Below are 16,629 nucleotides of genomic sequence, written 5' to 3' on the forward strand. Positions count from 1 at the left end.
GCTGAAGCCTGAAGATGACGAATGAGACTTCGTCGAAACGTCGCCAAGACACTTCCAATTTTACGCAGGAGAAAACCCGAATAACCAAAGACCTACATATGTGTGTATGTGTATATATATATATGTATGTATATATGTATGTATGTATGTATATACATACATACACACACACACACCCATGAACTATTCAGCCAATGTTTACTAATACTGGCTATAATCCATTAAAAAGTAAAATTTTTTTTGGGAGTTGTCTTTAGTTGTTCAGGGCCTTTGAAATCCCAAAGAGTGCCAAGTAAAGTTTTTTCTTCCTTTATTATGCTAACTGAAAAGGAAATCTTACAGTATTCAAAGGGATTTGCTTCAGCAATTCAGTTTAAGTAACTATTTTAATAACTTACTTTTATTGAAAGAGTCCATGTTGAAGACTTCAGAAAAGCACAGACCTGATTTGGCTACAGCATAAATTCTGTTTTCCTGAAGAACAAAACAGAGCTGCTATTATATTAAATCTATGTTTCTATTATAAGCAGTTTGTTTCTCTCTAAGCAGTTTACAGAGTTAGCATATTGGCCCCAGCAATCTGGGTTCTCATTTTACCAACCTCGGAAGGATGGAAGGCTGAGTTAACCTTGAGCCAGTGACAATCGAACTGCTGGCAGTTGGCAGAATTATACTGCAGTACTGCATTCTAACCACTGTGCCACCACGACTCTGTAAATTAAGCTTGTAAATTAAGGACTGTATGTAAGGATAAAAATTATCTTTTGTCAAGATTGATTCCTGATAATTATAATAAGGCTATACAGTTTTTTTTTGCAATGACATAAAAAATGCTGTACCTTTGTCATCTTCTTAGATGGTTTTTATAAATCCAAGTGCTGGGATTTCCTGATAACATCCCATTCAAGTATTAACCAGGTTGAGCACTGTTTAGCTTTTTTGAGAACAGCCAAAGTCAAGTAGATACTGCCATCTACTATCTGAAATTAATTTTAATAAGACGAATTGCAACTAATCTTTTCAAAACAAACAGTGAGAAAAATTATCTGCCACAGTGGTTAAAAAAGGAAAGGCCACACTTATAAAACAAAATAATAGTGGAACATGAGTAATCTGTAGTTAAATTAACAATCTGGAATATTAGATTTTATTTTACCTATTTCACTTACCCAAGATGGGAATCGATGTAATGGAGGAGTGGGAGGTTTACTGTTAATCAACTTCCCTGAATCGCTCAAATCCACAGTTTCTGTATCTTTCGTTTCACAGCAATCATAAGTAAATGATTCCTCGTTACAACTAATCTCCATCTTCTCAAAAACCTCTGCATCATCTCCATCTACCTGATCGATGTCTGTTTCCTGAGGCTTAAAAGGACGTATCATGCTTATAGCATTCCTGTTTTTGCCAAACAGTTTATCTGAACACAAGGAAGGCTGGCTAAAATGTTTTTTTGCCAACGCTGTACTTAGAATAAAAGCACTAGGAGTCCTCAGTTTGGGCGGTGGCAGATTAGATGGAGAATCAAGCTGTTTGCCAGACTGACAGCTGGCTGCCAGCATCACTGATGGATGCTTAGGAGCCAAAGATGGGGTCAAAATTGGACTTGGAGTATTTGCTTCACTAGAAGAGGATGAATAATCTAGCCGGTGGCATTGAAATCTCTTATTCAATTCATCCGAAAAGCTATCGTGACTTTTTTTTTCACTGTACGATTCCAAGTTGCTCTTTCCAATTAGATGGTTCTGATTTTTCCATGAAGACTTTTTTTGCCAGGAATATAGTTTGTGTATATTTCCCTGAGCTTGAAAACTTTCCTCTTCCAACATGGAACTACTATCATCTGATGCTGTCAAATACATTTCGCTCCCTATTCTGCTGTACCCTGTGCCCTCTTCAGATGTGTGGCTTGAAAAAGTAGATACACATCTGGATTTCGATCTTCCTTTGCTTCCTTCTTCATCAGAGCTCCAGTCACTTACTGTAATGCAAGAATTCTTTGATATGTTATTATCTGTATCTTTTGCCTTTGCTGCCATCCTTTGTTCAGGAACGCAAGTGTTTTGTTGCAATGGTTTCAGACTTCTATTATTTCCTTGTATTTGGCCAGCAAGGGATGTTTCCTGAATTTCATTCTCTAGACACCAGGAGACAGTAACAACATTGGACAAAATTGTAACAAACATCTACAAATAATAAACATTAAAATCCATTTTGTTTTCAGACAAGGAAATAATAATAGTATATGCAAATAATATATGGGATTATATAATAGTGCTTTCATACAGAAGACTTCTAATACCAGTAATCAAAAGATATTAGAGATATTCCATCTCCTCTTAATTGATTTTCTATGGTAAGAAAAAGGAAAATAGTAGTGGGGAGAGGAACAGAGCAAGATTACAAATGGAAAACTGTGGCACATTCTTTAAAGATCCATGAGCAGCATCACTGCTAAGCAAAAAACTCATTTTTTAAGTCTCCTAAAACAGAAGAGAATTGACAGAGACAATCCAAGAAATGGCTACCTATAAATAAAGCAAATGAAGTAGCAGAGAAGACAGTATAACATAAGAATGCAGCAGATGTAGGTTTCAGCAGGTTCTGACCAGTTCTGGAGAACTGGTAGCAGAAATTATGAATAGATCGGAGAACCAATAAATACCACCTCTGACTGGCCACACCCCCATCTATTGTTTGCCTCCTGAGTCTCCGCTGATTGGGAGAAAATGGGAATTTTGTAGTAACCTTCCCCTGGAGTGGGGAGGGAATGGAGATTTTACAGTATCCTTCCCCTGTCACGCCCACTATGCCATGCCCACCAAGCCACACACAGAAACGGTAGTAAAAAAAAACCCCACCACTGGTCAATGTAAGTATAGACATCAGGTTTAATTCTCTTCTAGGTTAATAGAGACAGATATTCCCCATACAAGTAAAAGTTAGCTCAGAGTGGGAAAGGCCAGATTTTTTTCCCAGATGAAGTATAACCTTTTCTTTGTTACTATTGTAATGAGAAAATGTTCTAAACTCTACTTTGTAGGTGATGTGGTACAATCCACTCTGCTACAGTACTTTCTACATTATGAAGACTAGTCTTGCTTTCACATAATACTGTAACACTTTCATGTTATAACCATGAAAATCATTTTTTATGAACGATAAGAAGTAATTAATTACATGATACCTGCCATGGAAGAATATCTTCTGTGCTTGCATTAAGAATAAATATTGGAAACACAGTTTATTAAACACAGATGTAATATTTTAAATACTAATTGACCAACTCAATGCTCCTGAACAGGAGTTAAGGACACTGATTGTAACACTGGTTTTATTATTTTAAATGGTTCAGTAATTAAAATCTATTTCTAAGTCTGCAGCAGAGGCTTATTTGTTTAGAGATCATTGATAATTAAACTAGCACAATGTTGCAAAATATAACATTTTCCCAATATTGTGGACAATATAATTATTTAGTAGAATTAATTATTTAATAATAATATAGTTATTAATTATAATTATTTAGTAGGTTGTTTCTCCTGTCAACATAAGACTTTTTATTATAATTGACACAAATAAGAAAGCCAAATTAGAAGTATTAAATTAAAGTGTTGGACTAAGTGACAAGGAGACTTAGGTTCTAGTCCAGCCAGAAACTTTAGTCACAGAGGTTCACTGGTAACCTTGGACTGGTAACCTTCTTAGCCCAGCCTACTTCACAGGTTTTGTTGTGAGGAAAAATAGGCTGGGGTGCAGTATATGCTATATTGAACAATCAAATGAATGATAGGCTATGAATTAAATGTTTAAATAACCTGATTAGCATTCCTCCTTTTAATAAAGTACTGCATATCATTCTTTTTGCCCAACCAATTCACCTAGAAATTGAGGAATTTTACTTTTTTTTTCCAGACATAGGTTTTTCAATGGAAAACCCTTAATTTGCAGGATTAATATAGATTCATTCTGGAGAAAAAGGAATTTTACATATTTAAATCCTAAGTATTTAGGATGAGGACTGTGATCCAAATAGGGATCTTCTTAGAAGCAAGTTCCATTTAAATAAATTGAAAGTACTCCTTAGCACATCTGCTTAGGCTTGAATTACTAGAATTGCATTCTAGAACTTAAAATACCTTGACTTTTATGGTTTTCGATAAGATCAACTTGTTTTGAGGGAGAACTGCTTGCATCTTCAGGTTTAGGAACTTGTTGAGGACTTCTTGCTCTGTTTAAGAAGCATCCAAAAGTCAAACTGCTCAGTCGCTGGCCTTCTCCAGGTTTTTGCGATGAAGAAACAGACTTCTTTCCCTGAAGCTCTGTTTAAGTAATAATTTATGTAACAACATTTAATGTGTTGATAACATTAGATTATTTATTTTAAAAGCTGAGAGACTGAACTTTTGATATTACAAGTAGTTTTCAACTTCCGATGGCTGGAGACCAGAGCTGCTAAATGATGTGGTTGTAAAGCACAATGTCACAAGATCATGTCATGATCTCATGTCACTTAGTGACAGCAATCCCTGCAGTTCTAATTGCTGTTATTAACTGAAACCCACAGTTGTTAGGGGAGGCAGGGGACAACCAAAGTCAGTTAGGAAGCCAGCAGAAAGTTGCAAGTCACAGGCCTGCAGGTGAGTAAAGGGATGTCTCGGGGTGAAGGTTGGGATGGGGGGGGGTAAAGAAGAACATGGGGAGGATTGGGGAGGATATACAGGAGTGCCAGGGGATACGTAAGAGACACAACAGGAGTTGGAGAGGGGGTGCATGAGTGCGGCTTAGGTCAGGGAAGATATGTACGGATGTGATGCGAGTCAGGGTGGGTGTATAAGAGTTAGTAGGGCAATATGAGTGGCAAGCCCAGCTAAGCACAGAGGAGCTGTAGGCAGGTGTGGAGATTTACTCAGCAATTTATTATTTTCTTTGCCTGATTCCCCATTGACTTTCCCCCTAAATCAAAGAGTAGACCAGCAGGGAAGGTTGAACATGGTGATCACATGATTGTAGGGCACTGCAACCTACTGTAAGTATAAACTGGTTGTTGAACACTCTGATCACAATCTGTGATTGTGACAATTTTGAATGGTCATTGAAGAAATGGTCATGGATTGGGGACTATTGGTAGACAGCTCTATATTTATATTTTTGTTTAATATTATGTAACTTCTTAAGTTTAATATTGGTTTCACAGTGTACTTTACCATAGTCCTAGAGAAAAGAGTAATTCAGAAATAAAGATTGGGTTCACCATAATCTGTAATTTAGAAACCACAATGACTGGGTCACATAATACATCAATCCAAAAACAAACAAAACTCAGTGGAGTAAACCCAAACACTGTAAATTATTTCAAATGGAAATAAAAAAGACAGTTTTTATTATCCTTTCATCCTCCAGCACATTGTAGACCTCTAGACCACCCTTTAGCAAAACCTTTACAAAGTTATAGATGGTTATACTGTGGAATAATGTTACACTTAGGAATTTCTGGGCACAACTGTTTTCTCTGCCTGCTGAAGTATTGGATACAATCTACAATAAAGACATACTCAAAGAGTTAACCCCAAGTTTCTTAATTATGGAACACAGCTGTGTTTTGAGAATTTGTACCCCCTACCTTGTAATTTAGTCTGCAACACTTTAATCTCTTCAGTTTGGTTTTGATTGATCGTACGGAGGTTCTGATTCTCTGTTTCTAGCTGAAAACATAGATAAATGCCCCATTCATAAGTATAGTATTGAAAAAGATTGCATCCAAAGGAAAGCTATACTTTACTTACATCTTATATAGTATTATTTCCAATCTCACATCCATTTTCCTGGCAATAAATTCACCAACTTGATTGGGCTTAGATTTAAGTATATTTACAAATGATTGCAGTGTTAAACAGTATATTTAACTCAAATAGTTTTGCTATATCTAGGTGTAAGACTATAGAACTCAACCTCAGATCCTATTTCAAAGATCTTCTTTTTTTTCTTTTATGTACACTGAGAGCATATGCACCAAGACAAATTCCTTGTGTGTCCAATCACACTTGGCCAATAAATTCTATTCTATTCTATTCTATTCTATTCTATTCTATTCTATTCTATTCTATTCTATTCTATTCTATTAAGTAGTTTTTATATGTTATGGCAATTATTATTTTTTTAAAGATAAAGTTATCAGAATATTTTTCTTCCACAGAAACAAAATAAAATGTATTATGCTTTGTAGACACAATCATCAGAAAAAAATTACTTGAAAAAATTAAAAGCACGAATAATAAACCCTCATTATAGGAAACTTTGCATATTTCAAAGCAAGGCATTTTTTCACATAGGAATTCAAAGTCTTAGTCTTGTGAACAACTCCACAAAAAATTTTAAATGAATTATTGACCAGATAACATAGAACTGGCAATTATCCACTAATAGATACTAATGAAATAATATAGCTTGTCCTGAGTTTTAAGGTATCATTTTGTTAGCAAAGGAACTATGAATTTTAGGGTGAAGAAACCTTTCACAAACAGCAGTTTTGTAAATATTTTATTTACTTCCTACCTCAATGACAAAGCTGAGAATTCTGTTGTTCATATACAATCTACAGTATTATGTATAAATGTCGGTCATGTTGTCTGGGGCTGTTGAGTGTTGCTGTTTAGCACTTGGGGTGACATTATTTCCATATTACTCTTACACTAGAAGAGTTCCATTGGGTTTAAGAGTTGTTACTTTCCGGGAAGTCGGGGGGGGGGAGGGGGGTTGTGAAGGGAGGGGGAGGGGAGGGGGGGAAAGGGGGAAAAAATTTTCTGTAAAACTTTTTGAATAAAAAAAAAAAGAGTTGTTACTTATGAAACTTACCTCATGAAGCTTGACAGTCACCCATTCCTTAATCTTAGCTGCTTTTTCTTCTATAATTTTAGCTTCTTGTATTCTGATTTCCTTCTGAAACATGAAGATGGGCTTTTATGTCATTCGCATTCTTGTCCCTAACAATGCACATTATTCACTTGAAACAGAAGACACCACCTTTTTTAGGCTAAGTTATTAGTCTTTAATTTATTAGTGATTATGTTGCTTCTTTTTGCAAGTAAACAGGTTACAGTAAAAGTGATAAAATAACCATAGAATAACCATAAAATTCATATCAATCATGCAAAGTTAAAAACCATGGGTAGTATTAACAAAATGAGTAAAAATACAGCAGTAAAACAGTTGTTACTGATGGACTGATCTTCATTGAAAGGCCTCTTGAAATTCGTGTCTGAGTTGAAAATAAGTCATAATGAATTATTTCTTTCTCTCCATAATCATATAATAAATATACTTATCCATCTAGCACAATGTGATGAGATACCTATTTATGGCATCTTAGAAAAAAGTTATCTAACCTTCAGTACATACTCTAGAGCAGTGGTTCCCAACCTTTTTTCGGCCATGCACCACCCAAGCATCTCTAAAATCCTGATGCCCCGCCACCCATAATTCTTACTATTCAAAAAGTGAACTCCTATTCACCCGGAGGAAATCTAAAAGGCCATTAACTTGGTTTAAATAAGGTTCCAAATTGCCCCCATTAAAAATCAAATTGCCCCCCAGTGGGGTGTAGGCCCCACGTTGGGAACCATTGCTCTAGAGCATAATTTTAAGCATTAAAAGATGAAGCTAAATATTAAAAATGGTTCAGTAAATTAGTTTTGAGAGTGCTAGGTGATTTTTAAAAAGGCAAAGCCTTCCTGAAAATAAAAGAAAGTCTGAATAGAAAGAGAAAACGAGAGACACAGCAGCAAAAAAACCCAGCAATGTGTTATCTTTACAATTTCTAATACAAAATATTGTATTGTTCTGTAAAACAGCTAATAAGAGTGCCTCCAGATCAATGAAATATAACAATAAATAGACAGTAGAAAATAATGGGTTTAGGCTCATGATCAGAGAAGCAGTTCTTGATGGTGTAGCTGGAGGATTTTTCAGAACACAACTTGCAGCATTTGTGATCTGGTGGTTCCAATTTAGGGGTGGGGTGGGGGAATATCTTATATCAGCAGCTCTTCTCCAAAATATGAGAAAATATGATTTTTCATTATTTTAAATAGTTTGCTTAATTATACAATTATGGGTTGTCCATTTCAGGAATCTTCATATTTTTCCAGACAAATGGCTGTATGGTGTATATAAACATTTTATACATTTTACCAAGATTTGCTATGATATTAATAGATACCTTTACAAAATCTGTTTTTTTTCTCTCAACAAGAGTTTTGCTGCACAAAAATTTAGGGATATTACTTTTCTGTAGACCCCTTCTTTCACTCTTTATCTCTTGTACATACTAATAAACATATTGATAACTGGATAAGAAAAATGTTATTTTCCCAACCTGCTCTACAAGCTGTTGTTCCAGATTCTGGATAGCATCATCTTTCTCTTGAACCAGAATCTCCAGATCTTGGCATCTCTTATATAAGCGTGTTTCTGACTCACTTGTTTGGACATTAGCAGCTTTCAGTTTCTCTTCCATAATCTGCACCTAGAAATTAAAACACAGCTGTGTACACAAAGTCTGTAAAACTCCAAGATTAAATGCATAATTCAGAATGTTGTAATGTTTTATTCTTCTGAGATTAGTTAAAGCATATATACATTCCTCAGCCAGTCCTAATCCTAGTTTACTGATATCTCCGGCAATCTGCTATTTTGCTCATATCTTTCATATGAATCTGTTATTCCAAGCTGAACAATTGTTCAACCTTATAATTCAAACAACCAGATTTAATGACAAACAAACTGCAGTAAAGACAGTGGCTTGGATCCAGAGAGTTCTGTTTATACAAGGGAATGTCAAAAAATCCTCATTATCTGTCCATTCTCCTGCTTTTGAATTTGTTATCCACCATTTCAAGGATCACTTAACCTTCAAGGGCTGTTTTGCAGGATGCTGTACTACAAGGGTAGAAAAAAGTCAGGAAACCCCCAGCCAAAATGATTTCATACTAAAATTATTTTAAATGCAATAAAATTACATTGCATTCTATTATGTAAACACAATAGAATAAAAATAAATTAGAAAACCCTGTAAGTCATACTGATAGCTAATGCAGAATGCTTTCTCTTTTGCATACTTACCCAGGCATTAAGATTAAATGAGATGTTATTTTAAAATGATGACACAAGAAATCTTAAGAAAGAAATTCATCTATTGCATTTTTTACTTGCGGGTGATAAGACTTAATTGTCTTTGGTTCATGCAAAACTTACAACAGTTCATTTAGTGGCCGTTTGAAGTTACAACGGCACTAAAAAAAAAGTTACACGACCATTTTTCTAGGATTGTTGCAGCGTTCCCATGGTCATATGATCAAAATTCAGGTGCTTGGCAACTGATTCATATTTATGACGATTGCAGTGTGCTGGGGTCATGTGATCCCCTTTTGCAAACCTTTAACAAGCAACATCAATTTTTAGGTGAATCAAGCCAGATTCACCTAAAAACCATGTTACTAACTGACCAACTGCAATGATTCACTTAACAATTATGGCAAGAAAAATGAGGCAAAACTCACTTAACAACTGTCTCACTTAGCAACAGAAATTTTGGGCTCACTGTGGTCATAAGTTGAGGACTACCCCGTGTAATATAAACTGTTTTTTAAGTATTATATCTTACTCTGAATTCTCATAGCAGTGCCAGAAGTAGGATAGAGAAAAATCAAAATACTTACCTGAGTCTCATTGAACTTAGGCAGCATCTTCCCTGCCACTTGTACACTCTTCCTGAGCCCTGCTGCGCTTGTGCTACACTACTCCAGTCACTCGTGCACATTTGTGCATCCACTTCTACCTGGAAGCACCCACTCCAAGCCACGCCATGTTCACACTATGCCTCTTCTGCCACTTGCACACCCTCCCTAGACCTTGCTGAACTCACACCACACCTCCCCAGCCACCACATACACTTATGTACCCCCTGTCATCCGGCAGCAGCTACCCATGCTCATGCCACACCTACCTGCCACTACGCGTGCTACAAGATGTGCTTGTACATCTCCTTCATCACTTGGGCATCTCCCCCAGTCACTCACACTACCTTGTGCACCCTCCCCCACTCAGCAATAGTCATCCCAAGCCCCACCACACTCATGTGATGCCTCCCAAGGTGCGCTCTTTGCTTTCTCTTCTACCTAGCAGCATCCACTTACCTGCCTGACAGTGTGCTTATGAGCTGCCTGGGTCTCCTGTTGGCTTCTGTAATGGTTTTGATTGTTACACATCCCTGGACATTGTGAAAAGGTGCTTGTTTAATGACTTTTGTTAAATTATAGCACCAGGGACTGCAGGGAGTGCTGTCACTAAGCTATGTGGTCATGTGATTTCATGCTTTATAACCACATTGCTTAGCGATGGAAATTCTGGAACCAATTGCCATCATAATTCAAAGACTACCTGAGTTGTGCACAAACAGCACATAAGGCAACCTTAATCTATACATAAATTCTACTACAATTGAAAACATAGCAAAAGAAGAAGGGGAATGCAGAGAATGAAGTGACTGGATGGAGTCATTGAAGAAGTCAGCGTGAGCTTAAATGGACTCCGGGGGACGGTAGAGGACAGGAAAGCCTGGAATAATGTTGTTCATGGCGTCGCAATGGGTTGGACATGACTTTGCGACTAATAACACCACATTGGAAAATATGATTTGAATTAATGCTGTACTGATTTTTTAAAAATGTTCAGCAATCTTTTATTATAGCCATTTTGGAGAATTATGAAATTGCATTAATCATTCACACATGCAAAGGTGTTCTTACATCTGGCAATTTAAGACTATTCTCAAAATTAATTCAATAATCAATAATTAGCAAAAGCAGACAATATAGTAAGAATAACCAATCAGAAATAACTATTATTAGGAGTTTCTATCCAATCTGAGAAAAAGCTGTTTTTTTTCTATAATGAATCAGGCAAAATCTAATATTTTATAGTTGTGTTAAATCTTATATAAGAAAATATAGTACAAGTCTATGTACAGAGTTATCAACCAAAGGTAATTATGATCATAATTGAGCCTAAATTTATAGATGTAAGTCATGCCAGTTGTTAAGTGGTCATCATGTGACCAATCTGATTTTACTACATTTTTTTACAATGATCATTAAATGAAACCACTGTCTGTAATGTGTAAGGTTTTTTGCTAGAAACCAAAAGTAAACACCTGTTTCCGACAAAAAAAGTAAATCATAGTAACACAGTTCCTGTGTTCCAAGCACCCAAAATGTAATCACATGACCGGGAGGGGCAGCCATTGACATTTTGAAACAGGATAATAAGTACCTTTTTGGAGTCAGTTGTAACTTTGAATTCCTGCTAAGTGATCAGTTATACATCAAGGATTACCTGTATGGCAGTGGTGGGTTGCTACTGGTTCACCCCAGATTGGGCGAACTGGTAGAGGCAGGGGTGGGAGACTCCACTCACCTGCCCGGACGCTTCTGCTCACGCGCATGTGCAAGCGCCCGCCCGCCCATGAACAAAACGGTAGCGACAGGATTTGAAACCCACTACTGCTGTATGGCCATAAAAGCATTATAAACCTGAGACATCAAGATAGTTCATTGTTAATATTATTTTTTTTTAATTCCTGTGCAACTTTCCTGAAAAAAACAGTTTCTGATACTTTCTATTTGAACATCCATCTATCTGAAGTACCCCATACTTTATACATAGCTTCAGAACATTGCTACTACATATCTCCTTATTACAGTCATACCTGTTGAAAAGCCTTTTCTGCTTGATGATCTGCATCAATAACTTGTTTTTCAAGTTGCTGCATCTATATAAAGATATAAAAATATGAGATGCAATCTTTTGTGACAGTTCTCAGTGAAAGTATTAATAATCATGAATAAGTTTTGTATGGAGTTGAAGGTGTCCAAGGGGTTACACTATCCTGCCTAAATAATCCTTAAAACAATATTATATAAAGTATTTGTTACCAACATTTTTAGGTAGATGAAAGTAGACATCAGGGACCACACTAGGTCACCCAGAGAGTAGAATCCATCTAATTTTCACTGCCAAGGGGAGGCTCCTGTTAGGGAGCAAACTTAATTTTTAGGAAAGTCCCCCTCTCTGTTTTGTTTATGGAAGCTTTCCAGTGGATTAGACAATTAGTTGAATTCCTTTCAAAAAAGGCTGAGAGAGCTAAGCAACATACAGCACTAAAACTGTCTGTTTAATTTAATAGTGGATGGGGAGAGGGAGAATTCCAGCAGAATTCCATTGCGAAAACTTTGTCACAGATCTGCGAAAGATCACTCCTTTGTGTTTCTCAAAGCTTTAGGGAAAAAAGTGCTGTTGACAATGGAGGTTCTTAATAGCATTTGTGCGAAGAGATAACATTTGAGGACAACGTTTGAGAACGTTGATAACGTTTGACTTACTGCACCTAGTATTTACATTTTGAAATGCTTTCATATTTTTTTCCTTAGCTCAGATTTTAACACATTTCTTTATTTGGGATTTGGAAATCGCAGGAGGTCAATGGCACTTATTTCTGAAATACACAGAGCATACTGGCATACATAGAGTTTTGCTATTATATTTTCAATAATAATCTACAATTGAAATGCATCAAGGGATTCGGCGTACAATTCAGTCCTGGTGCTGACCAGTTAAGTTTTATATGGTTTGGTTCCTGGCTACCTAAGGGACTATCTCAGAGGTGGGTTTCGGCAGGTTCTGACCAGTTCTGGAGAACTGGTAGCGGAAATTTTGAGTAGTTTGGAGAACCTGTAGTAAAAATTCTGATTGGTCCTGCCCCCATCTATTCTCTGCCTCCCAAGTCCCAGCTGATTGGGAGGAAATGGGGATTTTGCAGTAACCTTCCCCTGGAGTGGGGTGGGAATGGAGATTTTACAGTATCCTTTCTCTGCCACACCCACTAAGTAACGCTCACCAAGCCATCCTACGCACCAAGTCACACCCACAGAACTGGTAGTAAAAAAAATTGAAACCCACCACTAGCTAGCTCCTCTGGATAGAACTGGAGCATATTCTATAAACTGAGGGGAATGTTTTATATTCCCTCCTTTTGCGAGGGTTAGGTACTAACTTTTCATCCTCATCATTTTGGAACAGCCTGCTTGCCCCAAGATCCAGATGGCCCACACACTGTCCTGTCTTCAGGATGAAATCAGACAGTTTTATTTTGATAGGCACACAGAGTTTAGTGCTTTAGAGATAGTCTTTTTTATCATTATCTAATCACATCATTATCGTTAGCCATTTTTAGATTTTGGGATTATTGTAATTGTGGGATTTCACAATTAAATCAAATACACTTGATCAACTTGCAGTTTGATTAAGTGTAAACCTCCTAAAGTCAGATAATTGAGGTAGCCTAAAGATATTGCAAAAATAAATAAATTAAAGAAACTGTCTCCTAAATCTTAAGGGAAAACATTTTAAGTTCATCCCAAAACACCCAGACATTGGAGTCTCCATATATTTGCTATAGCTCACAATTTATTTGGAGAGTCTGCTGGCCTATCGCACGGCCTTAAAACAGGGTTGTGTCACTGAGGTTGGCTTGGCAAATTCAACGGCTGTGCAGACTTTGTTTGTCATTTGTTTAGTTTTTACTTTAGCTGCTGATTACATTTGTATTTGTAGAGGGTAAAGGAAGATGACCTTGACAGAGCTATGCTGGCTATGTTGCTTAGGCAGTCCATGAGATAACATTTCAAAGTAGCTCAGAGAAATACTGAACAATGAGGAGGAGGAGGAGGTACAATACAATCAGACTTGCAATATTCTTTTACAGCCAATCTCAGTAAAAATACTTTTAACCTTTCTGTGCAGCTGATTTTCTGGTCTGGTCTACAACTGAGGCTGAGAGTAATATTGTTATTGTTATACGTTGTTGAATTTTCAATTGCTGTAAGCTGCCCACAGTCATGAATTTGAGATAGGCAGCCGTACAATATAAATGGATAAATAAATAAAAAATCTCAAGAGAATCTGAAGAGCATGTGTTCCTCCTCCTTACATTAGATTTCGCATGGACACCCTGCGTGATTCAGCTTTCCCATCCAAGATTTCAATGTAAACCCAAATTTTGTTATTGAAAAAAATTCAATCCAGTGCCTATATTTCTGTGAGAATGAGTCATGCAGTTAAACTGCACATTTAGAGTTTAAGGTGGAGAAAAGAAAATGTCCAAAGCAGGATCCAGCTCAAACATTGAACAAGGTACATAGTCAGATAATAGTCCTCAACTAGTTAATAAAAGAAACCTGAGATTAAAGAGTGATTGTGTCAAGTAAACATGTTAAGTAGTTTTGCAGGAACTCGAAGTATGCTTTGCTTAAGTCAGCTTTCTGGCAGCCTGCATAAAACGTTTTGTGTAGACTAGAAATATACTTGAATACACACAGAACTGTGTATGCCTACTTCTGTAAAAATAATAAAACATACAAAGTGTTCAAACTGTGTCCCTCCCAAAAACTCTGACAAAAGTTTTATTATGGATAGCTGCCCTGTCATAGGAACTGACGAATGGGTCTGAACAGGCAGACTTAAAAATTGTCAAGGCTTCTCAGAAGGAGACTTTGAAATAGTCTGCTGATTCTATTAGAGTAGCTTAATGCCAACAGGTGGATGAAAGTATTTCAAGCTCAAATCCATTTGTGTTCTTTTTGCTTTATGCCTCTTTAGCTAATGGATCAAATAAAATCATTGCTGAGTATTATTCTTTAAGTCATGTAATTAACTTCCTAAGCAGAGTTATAAACAGTATCAAGATTTCCAGTTCTAGCCCACCCACCCGATAAATATAATTATTGTATATTTGTGGTCTCTAGCTTTAGCCCCTTGCACAAATGAAAACAATACAAGTATACATAATAACTGCTTTTAATAACCAGAGACAGGTATTAAATGTACCTCCCTAAATTGAATTATTTATATATCAGTTAGATCAGAAATACCTGATTTTGAATGGTAATTCCAATGTGGAAAGCCCGTATATTTTTATTAAGTCTTTCTTTACCATCTTTTTCTCCTCATCCTCCTGTGTAATTACCACACATGTTATGATTTAGGCTTCTTTTTATTAGTCTGCTTCTAATAACTTCCCAATTACATTTTCATCTTTAATCTTCTCTTATTTATGTTCTCGCTGTGTTTCTTTTTCACCAAACCAGCCACATAATCATCTTCCATTTTAAATAAGATAAACTTTTATTCCTATCATTCTTCATTACTTGTTCTTTTATGTCTATGGTTTTTCAGCTGGAGAGAACACAGACATTTACAATCTAAAACCACTTCAAAACAGACAAGAAAAGAAAATTAGATTGTGATCAGCTAACAAATAGCCAATTCACAAAGGTGGCAGACTATATGTGGCACATAAAATTCTACAACATTAAATGTGATGAAGTCATTTTTGTCTGACAGCAGTAAAGAAACATAAAATTGCTCAGATTGATCTGAAAACACAACATGAAAGGTGTGATGCATTTGTAATATACCTCTAGAAGAGGTATATCAGAGGAAACCACAAGCAGCTGTTTTTGTTTCCTAATCAAAATTGTAGATACATTTCCTATACAAAACGATTTTAAATATGCCCTGTAGGTCTGCTGAAGGAAGCACATTACATTTCATTTTGTAAACGCTCTACATTTTCGGAAATAGAAGAGATGAAAGATCATTTCCAAGTGTGCTTGGAGGCCTATAAACTGTTTTCTAGTTTCCTGAAGATGGGCTGTTTTCATCTGCTGCCTTAGGGCCACTATAGGCTGCTTAAAATAAGAAAGATTTGGGTAGCACCTTTTAAAAGCACTTTACAACAATAATTATCACCACAGGCATGGAATGATTTGCTTATAACCCAACAAAAATAATATTTAATTTGGGAAGAGACCAAGAAAAAAACCTCTGGAAGTACAGCCTCTTTCCACCTTGCCTAAAACTACCAAAGAGAATGTGTGAAATCAAACTTGGTGGAAAGAATTTATTCTTCAACAAATAGTTGGCAAATATTTTTTATTTAAGTTTTTCTTCTGTTTGAATATTTATAGCAATAACAATAGCACATACACTTATATACCACTTCACAGTGCTTTGCAGCCCTCTTTATAAGCAGTTTACAGAGTTAGTATATTGCCCCAAACATCTGAGTGCATTTTACCGACCTCGGAAGGATGGAAGACTGAGTCAACCTTTAGCTGGTGAGGATTAAACTCCTGGCAGTGAGTTGAATTAGCTTGCAATACTGAATTCTAACCACTAGGCCACCACGGCTCTAATTGAAAATATATTGCTGTCAAACTATGAGCCAGAATGATATAGTGTTTAAGGCTTTCTTAAATATTTTATTTATCTTATCAAATTTTACAGTACAATTAGTCTTCACCTACCAAACATAATTGGGACTACCCACTCTACTGAGGTCATAATTGTCATATGATTGCACCTGACTTACAATGTCAGTTTGTCAATTCACAATTGTTAAGCACAATGTCATGTAACCATGACCTGCAACTTCCTGCCAGCTTCCCCTTTGACTTTGCTTGTTGGAACCCAGGTATGAAGTCCCCAGGTGCTGATATTATGGCTGCGGGATGG

The 16,629-nt window shown here is 36.4% G+C and overlaps 1 protein-coding gene across 3 annotated transcripts in view; it reads right to left on the reverse strand.

The window, feature by feature from the left end:
• The window catches only part of PLEKHH2 (pleckstrin homology, MyTH4 and FERM domain containing H2), an 87,246-nt gene that overhangs the window by 49,758 nt on the left and 20,859 nt on the right, over positions 1–16,629 (reverse strand). For all 3 annotated transcript variants that reach the window (XM_058165236.1, XM_058165237.1, XM_058165238.1), the window contains exons 3-9: positions 11,765–11,827; positions 8,375–8,524; positions 6,856–6,939; positions 5,624–5,705; positions 4,140–4,322; positions 1,170–2,137; positions 399–474 (exon numbers count right to left, since the gene is read on the reverse strand). In XM_058165236.1, coding sequence (XP_058021219.1) covers positions 399–474; positions 1,170–2,137; positions 4,140–4,322; positions 5,624–5,705; positions 6,856–6,939; positions 8,375–8,524; positions 11,765–11,827 — 1,606 coding nt within the window. The remainder of the gene's footprint in view (positions 1–398; positions 475–1,169; positions 2,138–4,139; positions 4,323–5,623; positions 5,706–6,855; positions 6,940–8,374; positions 8,525–11,764; positions 11,828–16,629) is intronic.

The sequence above is a fragment of the Ahaetulla prasina genome, chromosome 1 (assembly GCF_028640845.1).
Source record: "Ahaetulla prasina isolate Xishuangbanna chromosome 1, ASM2864084v1, whole genome shotgun sequence".
In the NCBI taxonomy this organism is placed as follows: Eukaryota; Metazoa; Chordata; class Lepidosauria; order Squamata; family Colubridae; genus Ahaetulla; species Ahaetulla prasina.